We start from the raw sequence: 23,707 nt of genomic DNA, 5'->3' as shown, positions 1-23,707 counted from the left end.
CTGTCCTGCTCCTTTCAGGGAAATGCTAATCCTTCGTAGGCAACTGGAGGGGAAGACTTAAATGTGTTGATGATGAATGACAATAATCCTTTGTCCACTGCCGCCTCCTCCTAGGGTTGAACCTTAAGAGTTTAATCAAATGTTGGTAAGTAAATTAATGCTTTACTGCAGAAGGGAGTGTTGGGAAGAAGGGCTGTGAGAATATATTTCCTCTGACATGTGATTTTCAATACACTTAATTGCAAAGGCATTGGTGTGGGGAGGTGTTGAAAGAGCACTATAGACTCCTTATTTACACACACACACACACACACACACACACACACACACACACACAGAGGTAGGGTTACTGTCTCAAAACTGTATTCAGCATATAGTCTTAAACAAGTTATTTACGTAACAGCCATACAAATGAAGCAGTTTATTGGAATTTTCTCTCATTAAAAACAATTGCACAAGGCGTTTGAGATGGCTCAGCAGTTAAGAGTGGGCACTGTTCCCAGCACCAACATCAGGCAGCTCACAGCTGCCTATAACTCCAGCTCCAGGGGATCTGACACTCTTGTCTGGACTCTTTGGGTAGTTGCATTCACATGTGCAGATATTCACCTACCGATACATAAATATACACATAATTAAAAACTTTAAAAAATAGAAACAACAGAAGTAGCAGAAAAAGAAAACAAACAGCAAACAAAACCCCCAGGAAAAACAGTCTTAATCCTGAAGATTCAGTGTCCTTTTAAGGACACCAGCCCCTCCCTGCACCCCATCCAGTCCAGCTAACACTGGGCATGACCACTCTATGCCAAGTCCTAGATGTTGGCCACACTAAAAACCATCTCTTTTAACCCTAAAGACGTTCTACAAGACAGTTTAGAAAATCAACATCTCACAAGTGTAAGTGATGCCACGAATGCTCAAAGACAGACTGAACATTCATAAAAGGCTTTTTGGCTTTTGGGTTTTTCTGTTGATTGTGAGAAGGTTTCAAGATACTTGACAAACCATTGACTTTCTGAGAATCACACAGTCAGCTGGGAGCGAAGACCAGGTTTTCCAGCTTCCAGTCCAGGCTATTTGTGCTCATTTTTCCAAGAGGAGTGTATATGGGATTGCAAGGCAGCAAGCTGTGAATAGAGTTGACCAACATTCCAGAACTTGGGTAAATAAAAGCTACTGAAGGGCAAGACCCATTTCTCGGGCTAAATGTGAAAACCTATTGTACACAGTGTTGATCAGTTATAGGTATATTTGACAATGACTATGCGGTACAGGCTCAAATGAGAACACTGAGAAGATTACAAAAGGCTGGGGACCATACATTCTAAATGGTGCATGCCACAGCAGCCTGTGCAGCTCAGAGGGCAAAGCGAAAGAATTGTTTCTCTCCTTCCCCAATGTGGGATCCCAGGCACCAGGGTATGAGACTTGGTAGCAAGTGCCTTTACTGGACATCTCAACAGCACAGATTCTGAGCTTTTCTTCCAGAATTTCTAAGTTCCCTTCAATATTATTCATAGCAAAGCCAGGCCTTTGATCCTAGAGGCAGAGGCAGGCAGATCTCTGTGAGTTAGAGGCCAGCCTGAGCTACAAAGCAAGTCTAGGACATCGAAGGCTACACAGAGGAACAAAAACAAAAACAGAACAAAAAACAAACAAAAATTGTAGCATATCCTCTAAGAAAGCCTTTCTGATTACCCCCTTTTCCATTACTTGTTTTGATTTGTTCAATTTCCTTATCACTAAAAAGAATTCATTTTCTGTCTGGTTGTCTCTTATCAATTGTTTCTGCTTGGGTCTTTTTTTTTTTTTTTTATGGTATCTAATACAATGTGGTGTTTCCAAAAACTGGAAAGTATTTGTTAAACTACATTAATTAGTTTGCTTTAAAAGGGTAACTTCATTCTTCATAAAAAATGAAATAAAAATAGGACATAGTTCACTGAGTAATCTTCTTTAAAAAATATTCATTCACTTGGTTTGTTTGTTTGTTTAATGCTAACTGCTATTCAAACCAACCGAGAAGCTTTTGAAATGATCAGTACCAGGATAGACAGACTAAACCAGAATCTTCTCAGGTGTCCACACAATAATATGTATAGGACTGACAGGTAATTTCCACACCCCCTCTCATGAATATGCATATGCAAATGTAGTCTCATTGCTTTGGAATCACGGATGCTTTAGAACTAAGATCTAAAACAAAATCTAGGTCAATCCTGTCTTCAGTGCCAAAACTGAGGACACTGGGTGAAGAGAGGCTAGGTGGCCGCCTCTCACAGAGGGGTACTGTTTGCCAAGTGACAGGTCCTATCCTGAATGGATGGAATTTTCTGAAGTCCCATTCCAGAACTACAGAACTGTTTGGCTTCTAAATTTCTGCCTCTAAGGAAAATGGACAAAAAGTATGACATGTAGAATGGAAGGGCTGCTTTAACAACTGTCAGCGCCAGGAACTCCTTAACTCCAAATACCCCACTGCCATAAGAGGAAATCCTAAAGCAGGTTATATCAAAGTCCAAAAAAAAAAAAAAAATACTAGTATCTATTTGTAGACCTTTTCATTGGCCCTAACTCAAAAGGCCATCACATCTTGTTATCAGAATACAGAGCACATTCGCCCCATAGCTATCCCACTTACTAGCAGATTTGTTCACCTCTAAGAAAAATAACCAACACCCCAAACTTCCCTTTTCTTCACAAAAAAAAGATAGTGCCTATCCTATTGACCTTACATTTTCCAGTTTTTGTAAATGTTACGTTAATTTATGTGGAAATATTCTGAGGCTAGCAAAGCACTATATGTTCATATGCACAGAAGTATTGGTGTGTCTCAAAAGTGATGGCTTTTAAGTACTTGTTGCTTTGATTTCTGAAGTTCTAAACCCTAATTCCTTGTTACCATGCCACCTACACAATAAGAGAAATAGGATTTAGTGCTAGACAAGAGTTTCCAGTCACTGAAAGTATCACATAATCAATATTTAGAGAGGCAAAGTGATGGAGCAGCTTAGCCTAGGCTCTAGTCCTAGAGTCTACTTTTAACTGTTGACTTTGGATAACTCTCTTAATTTTTCTGGGACTGGAATCTCCTCAGTAGTTAAAGAATGACTTGAGTTAGAGTCAAAGATACTTTGATTCATAAAATCAGAATATAAACACATAATTAGAGCCTAGAAATAGTTTATTTCTGGTAAACAGACATTTTAAAGATGTGTAAAAGCTCCCATTTTTAAAAATATTTTTATGTATGACTGATCTGTTTTCACATACCCAGAAGAGGGAATCAGATCTCATTCTAGATGGTCATGAGCCACCATGTGGTTGCTGGGAATTGAACTCAGGACCTCTGGAAGAGTAGACAGTTATTCTTTTTTTTTTTTTTTTTATCAGTTACATTTTATTAACTCTGTATCCCAGCCGTGTCCCGATCCCTCATTCCTTCCCAGTCCCTCCCTCCCTCCCTCCCTCATCTCCACCGTGCCCCTTTCCAATAGACAGTTATTCTTAACGCTGAGCCATCTCTCCAGCCCGAGCTCCCATTTTTTTTTTTTTTTAATATCTTTACTGGAATACTTTCTCCTTATTCTCTTCTGGAGAACGTTGACTACTTTGGCTGGTTTTTGTCAACTTGACACAAGCTAGAGTCATTAGGGAGGAAAGAGCCCTAACTGAGAAAAGGCTTCTGTATAGTCCAGCTGTAAAGCATTTTCTTAATTAAGGATCAGTGGGGGGAGGGCCTAGCCCATTGTGGGTGGGGCCATCCCTGGGCTAGTGGTCCTGGGTTCTATGAGCAATCGAGGAAGCAGCACCCTCCATGGCCTCTACATCAGCCCCTGCCTTTACTGCTCTCGTCCTGACTTCCTTTGGTGATGAATAGGAATTTGGAAGTGTAAGCTGAATAAAGCTGTTCTTTCCCAACTTGCTTTTTTTGGTTATGGTGTTCTGTTGCAGCAGTAGAAACCCTAACTTAGACAACCCTCAAATAAATAATTACCTAAATAGGACTTCATGAAGTACTAGACAGCTTTCAGTTACCTAATTCACCTGTTCTCTATAAAATGCAAACAGTGCCCTTCACTGATCTATTAGATGTTCTTTCAATGACCTATTTAAATCATGGGTAGTAAATGTTTTGTAAACTCAAAAGAATTGCTATGTTTTTTAATCTTAGGATTGTAGTTTACATGACCTTTCTTAGATGTATTCTTTTTTGAGAGTCAAATTAAAACCTTTCTGACCTAATTTATTACAGATACAGCACCCATGCTTTTACATACTTTGGATCTGAAATGTCTGGGCTCACTTGTTAAAGGCTTGGTCCCCAATCCATGGCACTCTTGGGTGGCGGTGAGCCCTTTAAGACCTAAACAAAAAGAGTTAGGTCCACAGAAACTGGAGGGAATATTGGGTCCTAGCTTCTTCCTGGATCTTTGCTTTCCAGCTGCCATGAGGTGAGTAACTTCTTCTAGCTATACCTTGCCAGGGAACCATGATGCACCATCTGGCCACAGGCAAGGACACAAAGGAACCATGGACAGAAGCAAAACAAATCTTTTCTTTTGGTGACTGGCTTCAGCATTTGTTTCGATAACAACAATAACAACAATTTCCTGCTCTTCCATGATTGTTCAACCGTATGTTCAATAAAATACTGGCTCCTCAGAAAATCCAAGTTCTATGTTGTTTAACTCTAAATCCTCAAAATCATCTGCAGTGTAATTGAAACCCAAGAAGATGAATAAACATTTGCCAGTTCTCCTTCCTCTTCAGCAGTTTACCAGGCCAACAGGGAAGACAACAAAGATAACTTCTTGAGGGTAAAGCACTCGGAAATTTCTTGCAGAAATTCATCTATTCTCTATGTGTGTGTGTGTGGTGGGGGGGAGCCTGGGAGCACAGAACAGGAGCCTGGGAGCACAGAACAGGATCCAACTCCTAACTTAATTTTAAAACTTTTCAAGACCGATCATTTTAAGACAAGCACAGCAGGGTCGTTCATGGTGCTGTTCACAAGAAAGGACCACCTCGTAAGGCTGAGACTTGCTTTGGGGGACACTCTATCCAAGGCTAATGCCCAGCAACACACAAGTTCTCAAAAAAATATAATATATAATATTTATAATATTATATATATATATATTTTTTTTTTTGAGAAGTTACGCGAAAACAGGTGAAGAGCAAATGCCCGGCACAGAACTAACACTTGGCAAATTTGCACCTCCATCACCACTGACTTCATGGCTTTTCCAACTGTATGGTATATATGGGTGGTTGGCGGGTGGCCACCTTTGTGAACAACCTGGATTCAAATCGCAAAACTTATTTACTGACCCCTGGGACTTAGGCTAAATTTGTTAATCTGTTGGGGTTCCTTAAGGTTCCTCAAAGAACTGTGTTCAATTTCCCACCTTGCTGTAGCCTAGTGTATAACACAACTGCAACAGGGCGAGGAGGGTAAGCATTCCAGAGACAGAAACCGCTAACTGAGCATAGAGGGAACTCAAATTGGCGCTTCACAGCCCCCACCAAGGGCCGTCTTGGCAACGGTCAGTAAGTTCAACTAGCCATGTCTGGTGCAGGTCAGCAAAAGGAAAAAAGATCCTAGCCAGAATCCAGTTTAGACCCTCCCACTAACGAATGGTCCCTCCGCCTCTGGCCCCGGGCAGTCGCAGGACTCTGGTTTCCGGCCTTCAGAGAACTACAATTTCCAATATGCCCTTCGTGGGAAGTCTTTCCCACTGGATGACTACCAATTCCGGCATGCTATTCGAGTCACTAGTAACGCAGATGACAGCGTGTGATGGGCCCGCTGCACGCCGGGAATTGTAGTTAGTAGCGCTGGGCTCGCAGATGGGCGGTCTCGTCCGCAAAGAGGGAGTGATTCATAGAGTGTTAGGGGAGACAGTTTTCCTTTTGAAAGCCCACTGAGAAGCCGAACTCTTCTCCCAGGCTTGCAGACTGAGGAAAGTAGGCAGGGCCCGGGCCTGACCCAGTCTCTGGAGGCTCATTAGGCCTCCTCCGAGCCCTGGGCCTGGTCGGGTAAGGCCTCCAGGCGCCGGTTGCTGGGGGAGCGGTGACGTCGCGGGGTGAAAGTTGAGGGGCGGTGACGTAAGGCCTGACCGGGCGGAGGCTGGCGGGTTGGAGACTGGAGGGAGGGAGGGAGGGAGGGAAGGAAGGAAGCTGAGAAGGAGCGAGGTAGCGGGGGCGCGAGGCGTTTACCTGGGAGGCAGCGGCTGGGGCGCGCGCAGCGGCCGCGGCTCCCCCGCACCTGCGGCCATGGATGAAGAGCGCGCCCTATACATCGTCCGGGCCGGCGAGGCGGGGGCTATCGAGCGGGTCCTGCGGGATTACAGCGACAAGGTAAAGAGCTCTGGTCCCGGGCGTTCGCTGTCTCGCTCCCGGGCCGCCCTCGGGGCTTGCACTTCGCATCCTCCCCACCCCCCCTCATTCCGGGGATGCGCATTGCTCTCCCCCGAAAACGTTTCCGGCTTGGGCATGCGTGTTTGTGCCCCCAGCCTTTCCCACCCGTGCATCCTGCATCGACCCCCTGCCTACTATAGAGCCCACTCCTCCGAATCCTGGCTCAGCAGCCTGTCCTGTGGTCTTCTTCTTAAGCATGCAAGTCACACCCCCAGAATCCGTAGGAGCGTGTCTGCCCAGTGCCCCACTCCTGGATGCATAAAATGCATGCGAGGCTTCCTCACCTGTATAGTGTAAAAATACATGCTTCTCTTCATAAACACGACCCTTGACATGCATAAAACATAACAGCAACGATGGCAGTTCTTTTTGTACCTGTACCACTGTATGGTTTTCCGGGCATTGATTTCTTATTGATCTCCTTTGATCCTCAGAGTGCTTAGAGGGTAGATGGTATCCTTTCCATTTTATAGATGAGGAAACCGAGGTGCAAAGGACTGAAATCACACCCCAAGGTCATGGACATATGTTGTAAGTGGGTGGAAAATCCAACTCCTAGTAATACCTGTTATTTGTATCGCATTAACAGCTTTCCTATTCATTATCTCATTTAATCTTGAGGTATTATTATCTGTGTTTTGCAGTGGAGACTCTAGATGGGCTAAATAACTAGCCCAAGGTCATTCTTGGGAGCCATTTAGGTATTCAAACTATCCATTCATTATTCTTTCACTTTACAGTGAAGTGGTATCTTGTTGTTAATGCCGCTTCCTTCTCTGGAGACTCTCCAGGAACCGTTAGCGCTCCCTTTCTTTTCCGTGCAGCAGTCTCACACGTTCACTTTAGTAATACCGTTAGTCTGGAAGAAAAGACTTCTATGAGAATAATTGACGACTGTTTGGGGAACACACCCAAGTTATACCCTGTGTGTAACTGATACCTTATTCTTCATATTTTCCCTTCCTATTTATTAGCCCTCTCTGAAAGCAACATGGCTTCCTGTCTCTGTTTGTGATCTCACCTTCCCTTCTGTGTCCACTACTCCACTCTCATATAGTTTGCATCAGTGAGCTACCAATATGCCATTTCTGCCTTTGTTAGAAAATATAGCCCCCTCCCAAAGAGACATACTTCTTCTTTAAATGAACCTTCATTCCCATTTAATCTTTCCAACAATCTAGTGCGTTAAGTGAGGATGATATTCCTCATTTTACAAATAGTAAAATTTAGGATGATAATGTAGTCCCAGATTCACAAAGCCAATGAAAAATGGTGCTGGGGTTTGAGTCCAACTGTCCAACTACAAGTCTAGTGCCTTTTTTGATGTGCTGCTTTCTTAGGATACATGAGCTATATTCTAGTTGCTTCTTAGCCTCTTTACCTTCTGCTATGCTTCAGTGTTGAGCATATCTGCCTAATTTAGGAGAAACTCATTTAATGCGTAGGTGTACATAATGTGTAGATTGTATTATTTTAACTTGATTTATTATTGCTTTCCAGAGAAGATATGAGGGAGCTACAAGCCGATTTTCAAAAAGAAGTATAATAATTTGGCTATTGTGTTGAATTAAATAGTTATTAATTGTTAGTTTATTTAGCACTTACTAGGTGCCAGCTAACCAGCAATAATAGGAACTTTTTCTACAGGGAAGGGAGGAGGAAAAACCTACACTGGGATCTGAGTCCAGTGTTCACTATTTTGTGGCTAAACTAACTGGTCCCATATTTATTTGCTTCCTCCAATTCATCCCTTTTCCTTGATCTCCTTTCAGGTTGGTTTCTTGTCACACAAGGCCATGCCTTGTCAGAGTTTAGTTTCCCATTTTCATATTGGAAATATTTTCAAAATTGTTAGGATCATTATCTATTGTTTAAGGTGACGTTCTGAAGTGCTTCAGAAGATTCCTAGGTACCCTTTTTGGCCAAGTCAATCTTGAGAATGTTCTGACTTGGTTTGACTGGGACCAGTTAGCTCTCTGGTTATAGTAGGAACAGTAGAGTGGAGCTAATTGGAGCACAAAGAATTGTGAGCTTCATGTTGCACTGCAGCCCCTCAAAGGGAGAAAGTGGTGACACGAATAGTAAGGGAATCTCTGTATTAGTGGTCAGGCAAGAAGAATAGAGATAAACTGTCCAGATTTATGGTATGTGGGGTCTGACACCCCCCCACCCACCCAAAAAGTATATGGGTCGCATGCTCTTCAGTTTTATTTGGAAAAATGGATTAGAAAAATGTTTAGAGTAAGAAGTGATTGTGGGTATTAAGGAGTCAAGCTGAAAAGGAATGCATGATGTAGGAAGCAATCAGATCATTGTTTGGCAGAAGAGTTTGTTCATGTCACCTTCTTTCTTTCTTTCGATTTATTTATTATGTATACAGTGTTCTGTCTGCATGTATGCATGCAGGCCAGAAGACGACATCAGATCTCACTCATTATAGATGGTTGTGATCTACCATGTGGTTGCGGGGAATTGAACTCAGAACCTTTGGAAGAGCAGATAGTGTTCTTAACCTCCGAGCCATCTTTCCAGCCCATGCTACCTTCTTTCTAATAATCTGGTCATTGCAAGTATAGTAGAAAGAAGATGGTGTCTGGCATTAGACAGACCTTGGTTCTAATCTCAGCTCTGTTGTTAACAGTTTCATGACTGTGGATAAGTTATTTTAAGCCTCTGAGTCCCAGTTGCCTTGTCTGTAAAGGAAGGATTAAAATACCATCCTTTTTATTTATTGTGTGGATTAGATTCATTGAAATACAATGCCAAGCATTAAGCACAATGTGCCTATAAAGTGTTAAGTTATGAGGAGCTAATAGTCAAGATCCTTCATGAGGTGGTGTGGACAGAGTACAGGCTCTGGAGCCAGACTTCCTGGATGCTGATTGTCAGGTTACGTATGTATTATTGTAGTAAATGTACAGTGTATGTAAAAATACAAGTCCATGTTGCTTAGCTTTGCTTTATATTCCTCTGTCAGATGAGAAGAGTAGCGTCTATACCATAGCACTTTTGTCAGGATTGAATGAGTTCAGTGTGTAAAGTACCTAGAGCAGGACCTGCTGCTGCGGAAGTAGCCTATGGCTTTTGCTTTTAACAAAACATGTGGCACTGAGTTGATGTCACACAGTAAGAAATTTGAGAATCTTTGACAGTCTTAATATCTTAACTTTCGCACCTTCTAATGCTATCATAACTGTGGCATATCTCCCACTGTATTCAGAGAAGCCAGTGCTTATCTGACTCTAGAATACACCTAATTTCTACTGTAGTACAGAAATTGATTTTGAAGCATTTTTTGCCTCATTCACTGGCTCTTGTTATCTTAGAGAGAGAAATCTTTGTCTCAGAAAGAAAACTTGTCTGTCAAGGATAAGTTGCTTCAGAATAGGAAAATAATTCATTGAAATAAGAGTGTTTGTTTATCACTCCTAAATTCACCTATTAACATTTATTGAGTGCCTTGTAGGTACTGTGTATTTTTCCAGGAATTTACACATATGATCCGCTTATATAAAAAATTATATGGGAGATGGAGGTATTTTCATGTTTCTTTAAATAGGAGATTAAGGCCCATAAATAGACAGGCTCCAGAGCAGGTGGCTAGGAAGTAGCATAGATGGTTTTTAGATTCCTTACCCAGGTCACATTTGGCAGGGCTGTGTTACCTTTTCCTTGTTGATTCTGCTTTTGAGCATAAAAAGGCTTTGTTTTATTTTCAGGAGTAGTATATACTACTTTGTTTGTAACTGTTGAGCCCTAAGCACTCTCCTTTAGTTACAGAATGGGCTGTTCAATTTTTTTTTCAAATAATTTATTTTATTTTATTATTTTATTTTATTTTATGTGAATAAGTGTGAAGGTGTCAGATCCCTTGGAATTGGTGTTACCGAAGAGTTGTGAGCTGCCATGTGGGTGCTGAGAATTGAACCCAGATTGTTTGAAAGAACAGACAGTGCTCTTAACCACTGCACCATCGCTCCAGCTCCTGGGCTGTTCATTTTGAGATGTATTGCTGTAGTTTACTACCCAAATTCTGTCTTCCTTCAGGATCTATTCTGATAACTGTTTAGAGAGGTCATTTGCCATCCTCTTCATTGTTGTGGGACCTGAGGTACATTGTAACACTGTGATTTTATTGTTGTTTTTGTTTTTCCAGACAGATTCTCTGTCTAGCTTTGGTTGTCTTGGAACTTGCTCTGTAAACCCACCTGGCCTTGAACTCAGAGATCCACCTGTCTCTGCCTCCTGAGTGCTAAGAATAAAGGTGTGTGCCACTGCCTGGCCATGTTGTGTTTTTTTTTGTTTTGTTTTGTTTTTTGTTTTTTTATCACAGGAATTTGAGGTAGTAGTAGACATTGAACCCAGGGTCTTGCTTATGGTAAGAATATTCTCTGCTACGGAGCTGAAAGAACCAAACCTGTCACTTAGTAGGTGAAGAAACTGACTTGATTAACTGTGACTGATAAATTGAGAGATGGCATCACAAGCCATAGAGTCCACCTAGGCATGTCATTGTCCCACAACCATCTCTATCAGGATTTTGGAAGTATGGCAAGTTTATGGTTAGATGAAGGGTAAAAAAGTGACTTAAGATATTAACTTAGGTAGGTCTCCAGGAGTTAGATAAAGGGAAGGAAGACTGCTGAGAGCTCTGAACTCATCATTTATATGATAGAGAATGAGATGGAAGAAAACTAACATGGAAACAGTTCTGGAAATACAGCCTGTGCATGTGAATGGAGGATTTAAATATCCAGGATCATGTAGGAGGACGCTTTACTTTCCATTTTTGAGGTTGAGCTTTGACTTTGGGCTCATCCTAGTTTTTGCATAGAGATGTCCTTGTTACATTTTGTTCTTAGTTTCAGATTGTTTTACAGTCTGTTTTGACTTGTAAGAAGTAGTCTTGAGTGCATCTGTGAGCATCACTGAACTAACTCTGAATTCTCTAGTAGGTCAGTGTTTAGCCAGATACTAGAGCAGAGACTACACGGTAACAATATTAGCCATTCAACATACCTAATATGTATGTGCAAGGAGCCAGATATAACATAAAAAAAAGAAAAACATTACAGATTCTGAAGTGCAGCCTGACTAGGTTTGTACCTCATGAGCAGTAGAACTGGACTCAAACTTGAGGTTGCGTGATGACTGAGTTGTTTGGGTTCTCTTGAAGTGATTAAACCTGCAGTCATGAGTCTGGTAGGCCAGTGAGAGGTTCTAGCTTGCTTGGACTTTTAAGTTGAGCAGTGATTTTACTCTTTGGTTTATATTCAATGGGCTTCTGTTCTGGAAATGAGGTGTGTAGAAAGCTGGTCTTAGGTGGCTAACAGCTCTAGAGAGGTATGCACACCTAGAATTCTAGTTCTCTTCCCACCATCTGAGCTTTAGAAAGGGGAGTGAGGCAACAAGATTGAAAAGTTCAAGTCTGGCCTGGTACACTCCAAAAGCCTTGTCTCAAAAAACTAAAATATGTAAAGTGTTGGAAGGGGAGGTGGAGAGTATGTTAGGTCTGATGGAGCTTGAGTAAATAAAGTTATAATAACCCTATAGACTCCAGCATTTGCTGGGTATAAGTGGATTTTAATGTCTGGGTTTCTAAATAGCTTAGTACATTCAGAGTTTCATTTCTAGTACCCTCATGCTAGTCTGTTTTCTAAGCTTTCATGCTGACTAGATGGAGTGTTTGAAAACCTTTATTTTAAAAATGCTGTTTTTAATATTTTAAACTTATTATTTAAAATTGTTATTTTATGATCAGACTTGCAGTGAAAAAGCAATAAAAAAGTGAAAAATTAGCCCTTGGTACTACTCTGAATTCCCACCTGAAAAGAATAATTCTCTGTAGAAAATATTTAGAAGATATTTTTGTAACTTATTTGCAAACAAGATTTGCTTTTTCTTCCTAAAAATGTTTAGAGAAGTATTAAGTTTTGACAGCTAGACACATTTATTGCAAATAATTTATAGAATTATCATTTTCTGTAGAATGGAAAAACTAAGCCTTTTTGGTTTCTAAGTATAATTACTCTCATTTTGGTTTTGGTGAATCTTGCATCTGTAAATTCCTAAGTATAGCCCTCAGATTTACGACCTATTCTTTGCTTTTCTCATCCTTTCCTTCCTTGTTCATTTATTTTTCTTTATCTTTTATTCCTGAGATGTTTTTGAAATTATAAAATAATCCCAATGAGTCACCTTTCTTTTAGTTGCTGTATAGTACTTTATCAGATGGATATGATATATGTTCAGTAGAATATTGTAACATAGGCATATTCTGCTTGCTTCTTTTACTATATTAGAAAATAGTCGTGAATATGCTTAATACATAGTTTTTCTCTCATTATGTATGACTCCACTAAAATAAAGTCATAGATAGGAGTTCTGGGTCAAATGGGTTAAATATTTTTATGGCTTCTGGTATGTGTTGCCAAATCACTTTCCCTTTAAAGCCTTGTGTCAAATGGTGCTGCTTCAGGCAGCACTATGCCAGCTTGTGATGTCTGCTCTCCACATAGCTTTCTGCCTTCAGTCTTGCTCTCCTTGATCTGGCCTATGAGCTACTACCCAAAATGTTCTTCGAGAATGTTCTTTATGATCTATCCTGGACCTTCCTGGTCATCTGTAGCCTACTGCCATTTCAGATGTAAAGTTTGAAATCCGTGCCTTTCTCTCCTGTGTCACCTGTTTCAGTTGGTTTGCATCCTTGTTTGAGTAGCCTCTTTGAGGGTTCCTTAAATGACCCTCTCTCTATCTCTTAACTTCTTGTCTTCCCTTACACTCAAAGTGCCTCCCTTCCTACATTTCTGTAGCTCATTTCATTTCAAAGACTGTTTCTGCAAAGCTATAAAACAGAACTACCAAAACAATGCTGTTGTTCACATTTAATGTCCTTATTTTGTGGTGGGTTGTCAGTCCTGCTGGTCAGTATGGACAGTGAGATAAACACAAAAAGTAGTAGAGAGAACAGAGGAATGGCTCGTTGGTTTGCCTGAGGAGACCTTTAGGTGGGATTCAGGAGAGCACTTGCTTCTGGTAAAATGTGTATGAGAAAATCATAATTCTGTGCTCATGGTTTTGTGACCACCACTCCTTATGCAAACAAGCCAGTTACTCTATCCATTCTCCTCTGCTCAGCTACAAAGTGGAAAGTGTACACTTTGGCCAGTCATTTCATATGACACTCTCTGCCCTTCCAGTTAATTTTTCCTTAATATCATCATCATCAGCAGCAGCATCCTAATATATACTGTTTGCCACTTGCCAGGTAGTGAGGTGTTTTATGTGCCATAGCTATTGGAACCCTCACTGTCCCCTCTGAGCGGAGCATTACTTCATTTTCACAGGGGGAACCCAGGCACAATTTATTTGATTGAAGTCATAACTAATAAGTGAGGGAGCCTCTTTTCCAAAGTATTGTCTTTCTCTGCAGTTTCTCTGATGATTTCTTAGGGAATGCAAAAAAGAAAACCCCCGCACACTGAAAAGCCTTTCCAACTCTCTGTCTAGTCTGTTTCCATTCTCATCTTCATTCAGGTGCCATCCCCTAATATGTGTCCCATTTTTCAGTCTCTCAGAGCTGCCGGCATCATATCACAAAGGTTCACACATGTACAGCAAACTCCTTGTTATCCTCCAAGTCCAGCTCAGATGTCCAGTGCCTCATGCTAAGCATTCCCCCTCTTTTTGGGTAATTGCTGTCTTAACTCTCTCTTCTCCCACTATTTCTGCCATAGTCTTTTCATGTGGCTTTTTACATGTCTGCTTTAATTTAATAAGAATATTGAGATGAGAGCAATATTTTATATGAAAACTAGTTTATAGCTTTTGTTTAAATATCTTTAAAATATATATATTAAAATGACAATATTTCTTTTTTTCCCCCTTTAGCATAGGGCTACTTTCAAATTTGAATCAACAGATGAAGATAAAAGAAAGGTAAGGTTTCTGTGTGTGTGTGTGTGTGTGTGTGTGTGTGTGTGTGTGTGTGTGTTACTCCTGGGTGGTTTAAGCAATGGACTTGTTTTCATCTGGTGGTTGTTAGTTAGTTTTTGGTTTCAGTTCAGTTTTTCCGGCATCCTGAGAGGAAAGAGGTTTTGTTTCGGATGGGTTACATGCAACCCTTTCTATTCATTCCACAGAGCACCCTGGGTTTACATAAGCGGAGGACTGGTTCAGATGAGACTATCACTAGATTTTCTTATATTTTTGGTTGTGAGCCTAGCCTTTAATGGCTGAACATTTCTCCAGCCCTCAGTAGATTTTCTTACTGCTAAAACGTTGCCCTGATAGGTGGCAGATTTCTAGGCTGAGCAAAGTGCCAGGCTCACGTAAGGCTGGGCTAAGCTTTTCCTGCTGCCATCCCCTCAGCCACGTGTTCTTTTCAGCACCGGATTCACTTATGTTGTTACACTTGTCTAGGCCACTAGCTTCATAATCACAGAGGAGAATGGAAGCAAGAGATTCACACATGAAGGGGTTATTACAAGAGAGGGTGCATCAGACTTTGACTATTTAATGTATGCTTGCCTGTTGCCATTGCCTATAGCTGCATTACTTGGTGGGTAAAAGCATCCTGTTAATGAGGATAAGCCATTCCTGCCTATTGTATTTCTGGATTCTCTACCTCTAACCCAGCATCACAGATTCCAGGAACAGATAAGAGTATGGCTGAGTCAGGATGCAGTATCAGAGTCTTAGATGCCAGTAATGGATTGGTAACCTTACATATACCCATTTTCCTCTCTACATCCAGTATCTGTGCCTGCTTCTCTTTCCCTCCTAAGGTTTATTCTCCATATTCAGACCTCCATCTGGATTACACTTTAGTATTTTGTTTGTTTTTATTTTGTTTATTGTTATAAGGCAGGGTTTCTCTTTGTAGCCATGGCTGTCCTAAAACTTGCTCTGTACACCAGTCTAGCCTCAAACTCAGAGATCTGCCTGCTTCTGCCTCCCAAGTGCTGGGATTAAAGGTGTGTGCCGCCGCCACCGCTCTGCCACCACCAAGTACTTCTTTAGTTCTTGAGCTGTCCTCCTTTCACTTTCTAGTGACATGTGGTTCTAGTTGCTTGTCCATAAATCTAAGACAGCAGTCTAGTCGTGTCTTTCTTAGCCTTATATATTTCCATGACTTCCTATGCTGGCAGAATGACATAGTAGTGTCAGTGATCTGATCTCTGCATACTTCTCAGCCTGTTTTTTCTATTTCCCTTGTGTTTTGTGTTGTAGTTTTAAATGTTTACAGTTACCCCTACAGACACACTCTTTATTTCCTCTCTTCTATTTTTCTAATTTACCTCCTCTCCTTTTTATCTTGTTAACTCCTCCTCATTAAAACCCTGAGGACTGCTGCTGATGGGTATTGTTACTCATCTCTCTTTGTCACATCTGCAGTGCTGAGCACATAGTGATACTCAGGAAGTCTATTAAATGAATGCCATGGAGTATAAAGAAGGCTTGCTTCTGGATTTGAGCAGTGTGAATAAGACAAGATATACCTTTTGGAGTAGAGATTTATTGAATGAATGTGCTTTTTGGGTAGCTTTAAAAACTCGCCTTCTTAGGAACAGCTGTTAACTATTGCATCAGAAGCTGGGAGTAGACACCAAGCCTGTGTATATCTGTAGGTGATCTTCAGGTAATATGTACTCATACAAAATGGCATAATATCTATGGAGGAGAAACTAGTACTTAGCTATTAAAATTAAGATGACTTTTGTCTGTTGATCACAGTATGTCACTTTTAGAGATCTGTTTTGTTTAGATTGAACCCAAGCGAGCAAATTTTTTTTTTGTCAAAACATACTTGAACAGCAAAAGATTGGAAACAACCAGTTAGGTATATTGGGAAGAAACAATGGCCCATAGACAAAATAGAGTACTATGAGGTAGTGAAAAGAGAAAAATTCTATTATGTGTTATTGAAAAAAACCAAGTAAGGTATTAAAGCAGAGCGTATTGAATGACAGACTCATGATAGGAATTCAAGCTAAGAAGGCAGCTACTGTGAATTTGATTGGGAGAGCCCGTCCTCCACCTGTAACATTTGTACTATATTAGGGGTCAAACTGTGGAATCTTTGGTAGTACTTCTCTTCATCATAATAAGTACATTAAGAGCAGGAGAGATCACCCAGTCAGTGAACTGCTTCCTTCACACTCAGGACTGGAGTTCAGTCCATAGAACCAATGGAAAAATTCCCGGCCCAGTGACATGTGTAATGCCTGCACTGGAAAAAGAGAGACTGCAGGATACATGCATACACACGCGTACTTAAAACTGCTGTACATGTATGCACATGCACAATGTGCAGACAAAGCTAAATCCAAATGCTTTGCCTCATGAATGATTGTGGGAGGAGAATTTTCCTATGTTAATTATACATGTGTGTTTTCTGTAGGGAAGTAGAAAATGTGACATATTTTAACCATTCTCTATGGGTTTGATTCCAGCAGCATTCCTCTGATTCACATGCAGCCCCCCAGATACACAACTTCCTCATGTTCCCAGTATTTGCATATAAGTACACAACTTCCCATATATTTTAAGTCACTGCTAGATTATTTATAATGCCTGTTGTGATGTGAATGCTATATAAAGTTACACCGCATTGTAAGTAATGATGAAAACATCCCTATGTGTTCAGTGCAGAGACAGTTTTTTCCCTAATTGTTTTGATCCAGAGATTGTTTGAATCTGTTGGTGTGGAGATTGCCCTCTGCTACTTTTAAATCTCTGGAGAGAGTAACTTCTGCACTAGTGTTTACTTCAGTTTGTGTGTAGGTATCTGCTTCATAGGAGATACGTTATAAACAAGTGTCATTAGGGACCTAGCTAGATAAGCTTCATTAACAGAAAACATTGGCAAACAAATCATTTCAGTCTCCAAGGGTTAAAACCATTAGTGACACTTTGGTGCCTGTGGTGCCTTTCAGACACGGATAGGGAAACTGTGGGACAGCCCCAGGCTAACAGCAGTAGACCATCTCTGCATGGAGCCCAGCAAGAAAATATAAGGAATCAAATTACTGTACGCTTTCTCTCATTGTCCTTGTACTGTCCTAGATGCATCTAGAGAACTGTAAAGGGTTGCTGGATTTGGAAGGTTGGGGGCCACTGGTCAAGAGCTTTTGTCAGGCACTACTTGGTAACAACAATTCAAGACCTCCTTCACTTTCTTAAAGTGCAGTGCTGTGCTAAAAAACGCCAAAATCCACCCATACTATAGATATATAAGAGTCTCTGTGACATCCTAGGATAGTGTAAGGGGGAGTGCCTTCCAAAATAAAAACGTCATGATGTTGACTTTCTGTATGTGATGATAAATGAATGAGCTCTAGATCTGATTGTGGAAAAAAGGTTTGCTCCTCCCCTCTAGTGCCATTAAGTGTGGTGAGAATTTTACAGTGAGAAACCGGCTTTATGCTTGCACTGCTGGAATGTGGTGACGTTTCCCATAGAAAAGCTCCGTTGTGTGTAGTTGGTCAGTGCTCACTGCTCTGTTGCCCTATCTCATTAATCTCTTGAAGTATATTTTGGAATACTTGAAATTATGATCCCATACCTTGTTTTATCTCTTATTTCATCACCTTTGAGTCTATTTAAGAACCAAGTTTAAGTTGGGAGCTAGCCAAGGCGATTTGTGTGTATGTGTGTGTTTGCACATACACACTTAGGAATAAAGTCAGGTGTGATTCTAATGGTTGTGCATATGATGCAAATTGTGACAGGTGTGTGTGAATCATTGCAGATTTGGATGGAAGCACCTGCTCCTGCTTTACATCCTTCACCTAAAAGGATAGACTGTGGTTACCTGGCATTACATACACAAATGCATTATGCAAATGTGTGGGTTGGGGAACTCGAATTATGAATTGTCCAGAAACCCACATCTTGAGACAGTGAAAACTCTTTCTTTGGTTTTTAACACAGAACTTCTCTCAAAAACCAGTAAAGAGTAACTCAATAAAAGTTAAAATAGGTATGTTATAAAATGAATAAGGCTGGATTGTAGCTCAGGGGACACAGTTGGCCTAGCATGTGGGCTCTGGGAGTGGGGAGAGGAGTTACATGTTTGAAGCTCCTTGACCTGTAACCAAGAATATAACCTGTGGAAACCTTCAGTTGTCTGTGATAACTGTATATAAAAGATCATTTTTCCTCAGAAGAATAAGCACTAACAGTGTCTTACCTACAGGTATATTTTTATAACTTCATATCATTTCTCCTAAGCCGTAGGGTAGCTGCAGAGCTGAAATTGTGAGTGCTTTAGGAGACAAGAAGCACGGATTGCTTATCTTGGGTGCCTCCCCCCACTGCGTGCGGCTGAATAGGAACCTACAGTAATGTCAGTAAGAGGGAAAGCAACGCGGGAGTTGAGTGGAGACTAGAATTCCTGTGACGAGAACATATTGTGCAGTTTTGTGTTTTATATTCTTTTAGTTATATATCAGAATTGCAAAATTAAACTCAAAATGTTGTTCACTGAGGAAGAAGGATACAAAAGTATATTTGAAGAGGAATCACAGCTGTGTAATTCTGATAAGAACAACACAGAAAAATGCGCAAGGAAATCTAAACGTTGCTACTTGACTCTTACTGCTGTGGAATAGGCTTTTTTTTGGTAAACTTTTAGATTATAATAGATTGCACTGATTGAAGAACATAATTATATAATAACATAGTTTAATACAAAATGGTATTTTAGGATAATGTGATTGGGGATGTAAACATAAAGCAATGCTTTCCTTTTTTTAACTGTGTATTTTTTTCTAAAATTGAACTTCCTTGGTTACTTTATTAAATTAGAGTAGTATTAATTACAAAGCCAGTTTATATAGTGAAATAAATGTATATGAACGCAAAAGTCCATTTTGTTATTCAGATCTTCATTTTCCTTTAGACTTGGATGGGCAGCCATCATGTTGGAGCCTCTGTGAGCTCATGCTTTGCAGTAGTCCTGTGTACGGATGGTAACATTAAATATTTTTAAGCCCATTGAAATATGTACACACAGTACCAAATGCACACCTCAGATTTTTCTTTTTAAAGCTCCTGCTTAGCACAGACCTGTGTTAAGCTTAGGTTCCTAAGGTGGCTGTTTTTCTGTGGTTCTTGGTTTGGTGCATCCTCAGCTTCAGATATACAGGGGCTGGTGATTGTTGCTGTGGCTATAGAAAATGAGTGGCAAATATGTGTATTACTCCAAGGAGTTTGCCAAGACAGAATTGTTTTTAATTCTTAGCTTTGAATCTACTGTGAGGATAGCTTGAAGCATATATGCTTGTTCTGAAAGCCTTTGGTTCTTACTGTGGTCAGCAGAAATTGTCAAACTCTAATTTTTACTTAAAAGAGAAAAGCTTAATATGCTTGTAAATTTGAATCAAAATTTATTTGATGCCTTTTACCTATGGAAACACAGAAGTACCTACTACAAATATAGTGCTCACTCTGAAATTAATCTCTTCAAAGATAATCAGGCTGGGGATGGATTGTAGAATGCTTTCTAGCATAGCCAAGGCTTTTAGTGCCTGCCTGCCTTTTTCTCTCCCTCTCTCCTTCCTTCACAACTCAGCTGTAGAATGTTTTCTAGCATGTCCAAGGTTTTGGGTGCCCGTCTCCCTACGGATGGTAACATTAAATATTTTTAAGCCCATTGAAATATGTACACACAGTACCAGATGCACACCTCAGATTTTTTTTTTTTAAAGCTCCTGCTTAGCACAGATCTTGACTGTTAGGCAGAAAGAATGCCTAGCTGTAGTTCAAATTAAACAATTAAAGTTTCATTCCAGACTACACCTTTCACTATAGATGTTTTGCCAGGGAATTGAAGGGGTACATCATGGGAAAAAGACAGAAAAGCTTTTCTAGTTTAGAGTTCTTATGTGATCTTTTAAAAAATTACTGTGTGTGCGCGTGCAATGTCCATGTGCTCACATGTACACATGGGAATGGACATGACACTGTGTGTGGAGATCAGAGACTTGAGATGTGGTACTCTCTCTAGAGAGAGTAAATTGCCGAAGTGGTGGCTGCACTCCCCACCTTGTTAGGAAACAAGGTCTTTCTCGTTTCTGTTCTGCACTGTCAGCTTTGGCTGAGCCTCCTGTCTTCACCTCTCTTTTCTCAGTAGGAGCACTGGGCTTACTGATCATGCATTCTAGTACATTTAGCTTTTCTAGTAGGTTCCAGGCTAGAACTCAGGTCATCTGGCTTGCCAGCAAGTGCTTTTATTTATTTATTGAGCCATCTCCCAGGCCCACCATATGTGATCTTTATGTTATTTTTTAGGATACCTGGCTGAGGTGATAAGAATAGTGTCTTTAACGTATGTTATGGAGTTTGGGGTATATTTTCTCATCTAAACTGCCAGTACATTCATCTTCCAGCCATGATAATACATGGAGCTTTATAGACTGTCACACCAATGAAACCTATGAAAATTATTTTTAAAATAAACACAAGTTGTTTTTTTGTTTTTTAAACTAATCCCAAGAGTATATAATGAAGAAAAAAAATCTGGGATTCAGTAAGAAAAGTGAAATTGATGATATGTGTACAGAGGCCTCCAATAAACAGCTTCAGTAAAGAACATTTCAGCTACTAGTTGGGGAGGCTGTCCTCTCAGGAGAGACACAGTATTTACATTTCTCATCTTACTTGTCTCTTGCTGTCTTCAAGATTTTCTCCTGGTCTTTAGCTTTTAGTGGTTGGTTTTCTCCTTCCTCCATGAACTGTGGGAATCTGATTCAAGTTGACAGGCTTATTTCCAAGTGCTTTGACCAGCTGAACCATCATGTGGTACCCTTTAGTGAGTTTTAAAAGCATCTGTATGAAACAGTATATGTCTGTAAATTTATGGTGAACAAATAGTGTGTATATATTTATATATATATACACACTATTTATATATATATTTTTTTTTGCCAAACTAGCACAAACGTGAATGGGAATGAAGCTGTATTGTATTGAAGTGACTCCAGATGGTGGTAACTGGAATCTACAGGAACAAATCAAAAGAACCAGAAGTGATAGTAAATAAGACCAATAAAACAAATATATGTGTATTCTCCTTTACAGGGCTTCTTTCAAAGATGATAGAAAGTAGTAATTACAGTTATTGTTGGATTTGCGACATTTGAAGATATAATATATATAACAATATTACAAAAAAACCCTAAAAACTATTGTATAGGAATGACATTGCTGTACTTTCCAGAAAATGAGTATTAATCTGGAGCTTATCCAATAAGATACATATAATAAGCCTAATAACAGTGGTCTCAACCTTCTTAATGCTGCATTCCTTTAATACAGTGCTTCATGTTGTGGTGCCCCCAACCATAAAATTATTTTCATTGCTACTTCATAACTGTAACTTTGCTACTGGTATGAATCATAATGTAAACATCAGTGTTTTCCAGTGGTGAAAGGGGCATTCGATACCAAAGAGATCCTGAACCACAGGTTGAGAACCACTGCCTTAAAATAACTTATATACATAACTCAGAGTTAGACGTTGATGATTATAAGACTTCACTAAGAGTAAAGAAGATCTAAATAAATGCTAGAGTTTCAGTCTTCCTCCCACTGGCTCACCAATTTAGTGTAATCATGTCTAAAATTCTAGGTGGCTTCTTGTTAGAAACTGACAGGCCAGTTCTGAAATAAAAACAGGCACAGACTAGCCAAAAGAATCATGGAGGAGAAAAAATGAAAATGGAGCTGGGTATGGTGGGGTATGCTTGTAATCCTGGCATATGGGAGGTAGAGAGGCAAGAGGATAAGGGGCTTAGGTCCAGCCTTGGCTACTTCAAAAGTCTGAGTCCATCCTGACTACATGTCTCAAAAAGGAGTAGGAGGCAGAGTCAGCAGCTTCAAAACGGGCAAATTGCGCATTGGTGGTGAAGACTGGGAGCTAGCATGAAAGTGACTGTGGCTGTTAACAAATGAAACAATACCTAGATAACCATGCGTAAATGATAGGGTCTTTACCTTAATGGATCAAAGATCCAAATCTATGAGGTAAAGACTTGAAACTTACTGGGGAAAACAGAAGTCTCCATGCTCTCAGATGATACCAAAAACATAAAGAAAAGAAGAATCAGATAAGCTGGACACTGTTGAAGTTAAAAAAACAAAAAAAACATTTGTGCTTTAGAAGATACTACCAGGAAGAAAAAAAAAAGATAATCTGCAGAATTAGATAATATATCTGAAAATCATATCTGGTAAAAATTCTACCTAACCTATGCAGGAAACTCTTTAAAAATTTTTAAGCTTTATTTAATTTTTGAAATGTGTATTAGTGTTTTGCCTGCATGTGTATATGTGTGCTATGTACATGCTTGGTACCCATGGAGGTCAGAAGAGGAAATCAGATCCTCTGAAACTAGAATTATGGGTAATTGTAAGCTAGAAACTGAACCCAGGTCCTGTGCAGGAGCAACAAATGCTCTTAACTACCGAGCCACAGGAACTCTTAATCAGAAGACAACTGAATTTAATGAACAGAGAGCCAAAGTTTTAGGTTCCCAAAGTAAAAAATTGACATCATTAGTTAAGAAAGAGGTAAATAAAAAGTGCCACAAAACAAACAAACAAACAAACAAGAAGTGTTAGTAGAAACAGTATACTATACTATATATATAAACAGTATACAGTATACTATATATATTGTGCTAGGCTAGAACAAGAGATAACAACAAATATTGTCAAGAATATGGAAATATCCAAGCTTTCACACACTGCTTGTAGGAAGTGCTACAGCCAGTCAGGAAAATAATCTGGCAGTTACTCACAAGTTAAACTGAGTTACTCTCTAGCATACCAGTTGAACATCTAGGTTTCAAGATTGTGTTACAAAAAGAAATGTGTACATAGTCCGTGTATACACACAGGTTTGCTGCATAATAGTAAAAAAAAAAAAAAAGGAAGGAACCCAAATGTCTATCAGTATGTAAATGATGAACAAAATATGTTATATTCCTACAAGAGACTATTATTCAGTTAAAAAAAGAAATTAAGTAACTGATGCATGTGAACAGTGAATGGACGTTGAAAAGCATCCTGAGTGAAGGAAACCAGACACAAAAGGACAGACAGATGTTGTATGCTTTCTGTTAGTGTACAGTGTCTTGGATAACAGAACCTTGGTGACAGAAAATAGATTAGTGGTTGTCAGGGACCTAGGACTAGGGAAAAGGAAGAGTTGTGATTTACTGCTAATGGGTATTGAGTTTCTTTTGGGAGTGATGAAAGTATTCTAAAATTAGAT

The 23,707-nt window shown here is 39.9% G+C and overlaps 1 protein-coding gene and 1 long non-coding RNA gene across 9 annotated transcripts in view; one reads left to right on the top strand and one right to left on the bottom strand.

Annotated features, from left to right (window-relative positions):
- Nucleotides 1-425: 425 nt before the first annotated feature.
- Nucleotides 426-6,345, bottom strand: LOC132652417 (uncharacterized). The gene is made up of 3 exons (XR_009589966.1): nucleotides 6,226-6,345; nucleotides 3,277-3,352; nucleotides 426-609 (listed from the first exon to the last, which is right to left on the bottom strand). It is a non-coding gene; the product is annotated as an uncharacterized LOC132652417 (long non-coding RNA).
- Ric8b (RIC8 guanine nucleotide exchange factor B) overlaps nucleotides 5,853-23,707 on the top strand; it is a 104,524-nt gene continuing 86,669 nt past the window's right edge. For 6 of the 8 annotated variants that reach the window (XR_002477209.2, XR_002477208.2, XR_009589964.1 and 3 more), the window contains exons 1-2: nucleotides 5,853-6,366; nucleotides 14,317-14,364. Coding sequence is in view for 4 of the 8 variants with exons in the window: in XM_021658559.2 (XP_021514234.1) it covers nucleotides 6,283-6,366; nucleotides 14,317-14,364 (132 nt within the window). In the remaining 4 variants the exon portion in view is untranslated. The remainder of the gene's footprint in view (nucleotides 6,367-14,316; nucleotides 14,365-23,707) is intronic. The other 2 variants (XM_021658557.2, XM_021658560.2) reach the window with 2 other exon arrangements.

The sequence above is a fragment of the Meriones unguiculatus genome, chromosome 2 (assembly GCF_030254825.1).
Source record: "Meriones unguiculatus strain TT.TT164.6M chromosome 2, Bangor_MerUng_6.1, whole genome shotgun sequence".
NCBI classification, from domain to species: Eukaryota; Metazoa; Chordata; class Mammalia; order Rodentia; family Muridae; genus Meriones; species Meriones unguiculatus.
This window is presented reverse-complemented; position numbering and strand designations above follow the sequence as displayed.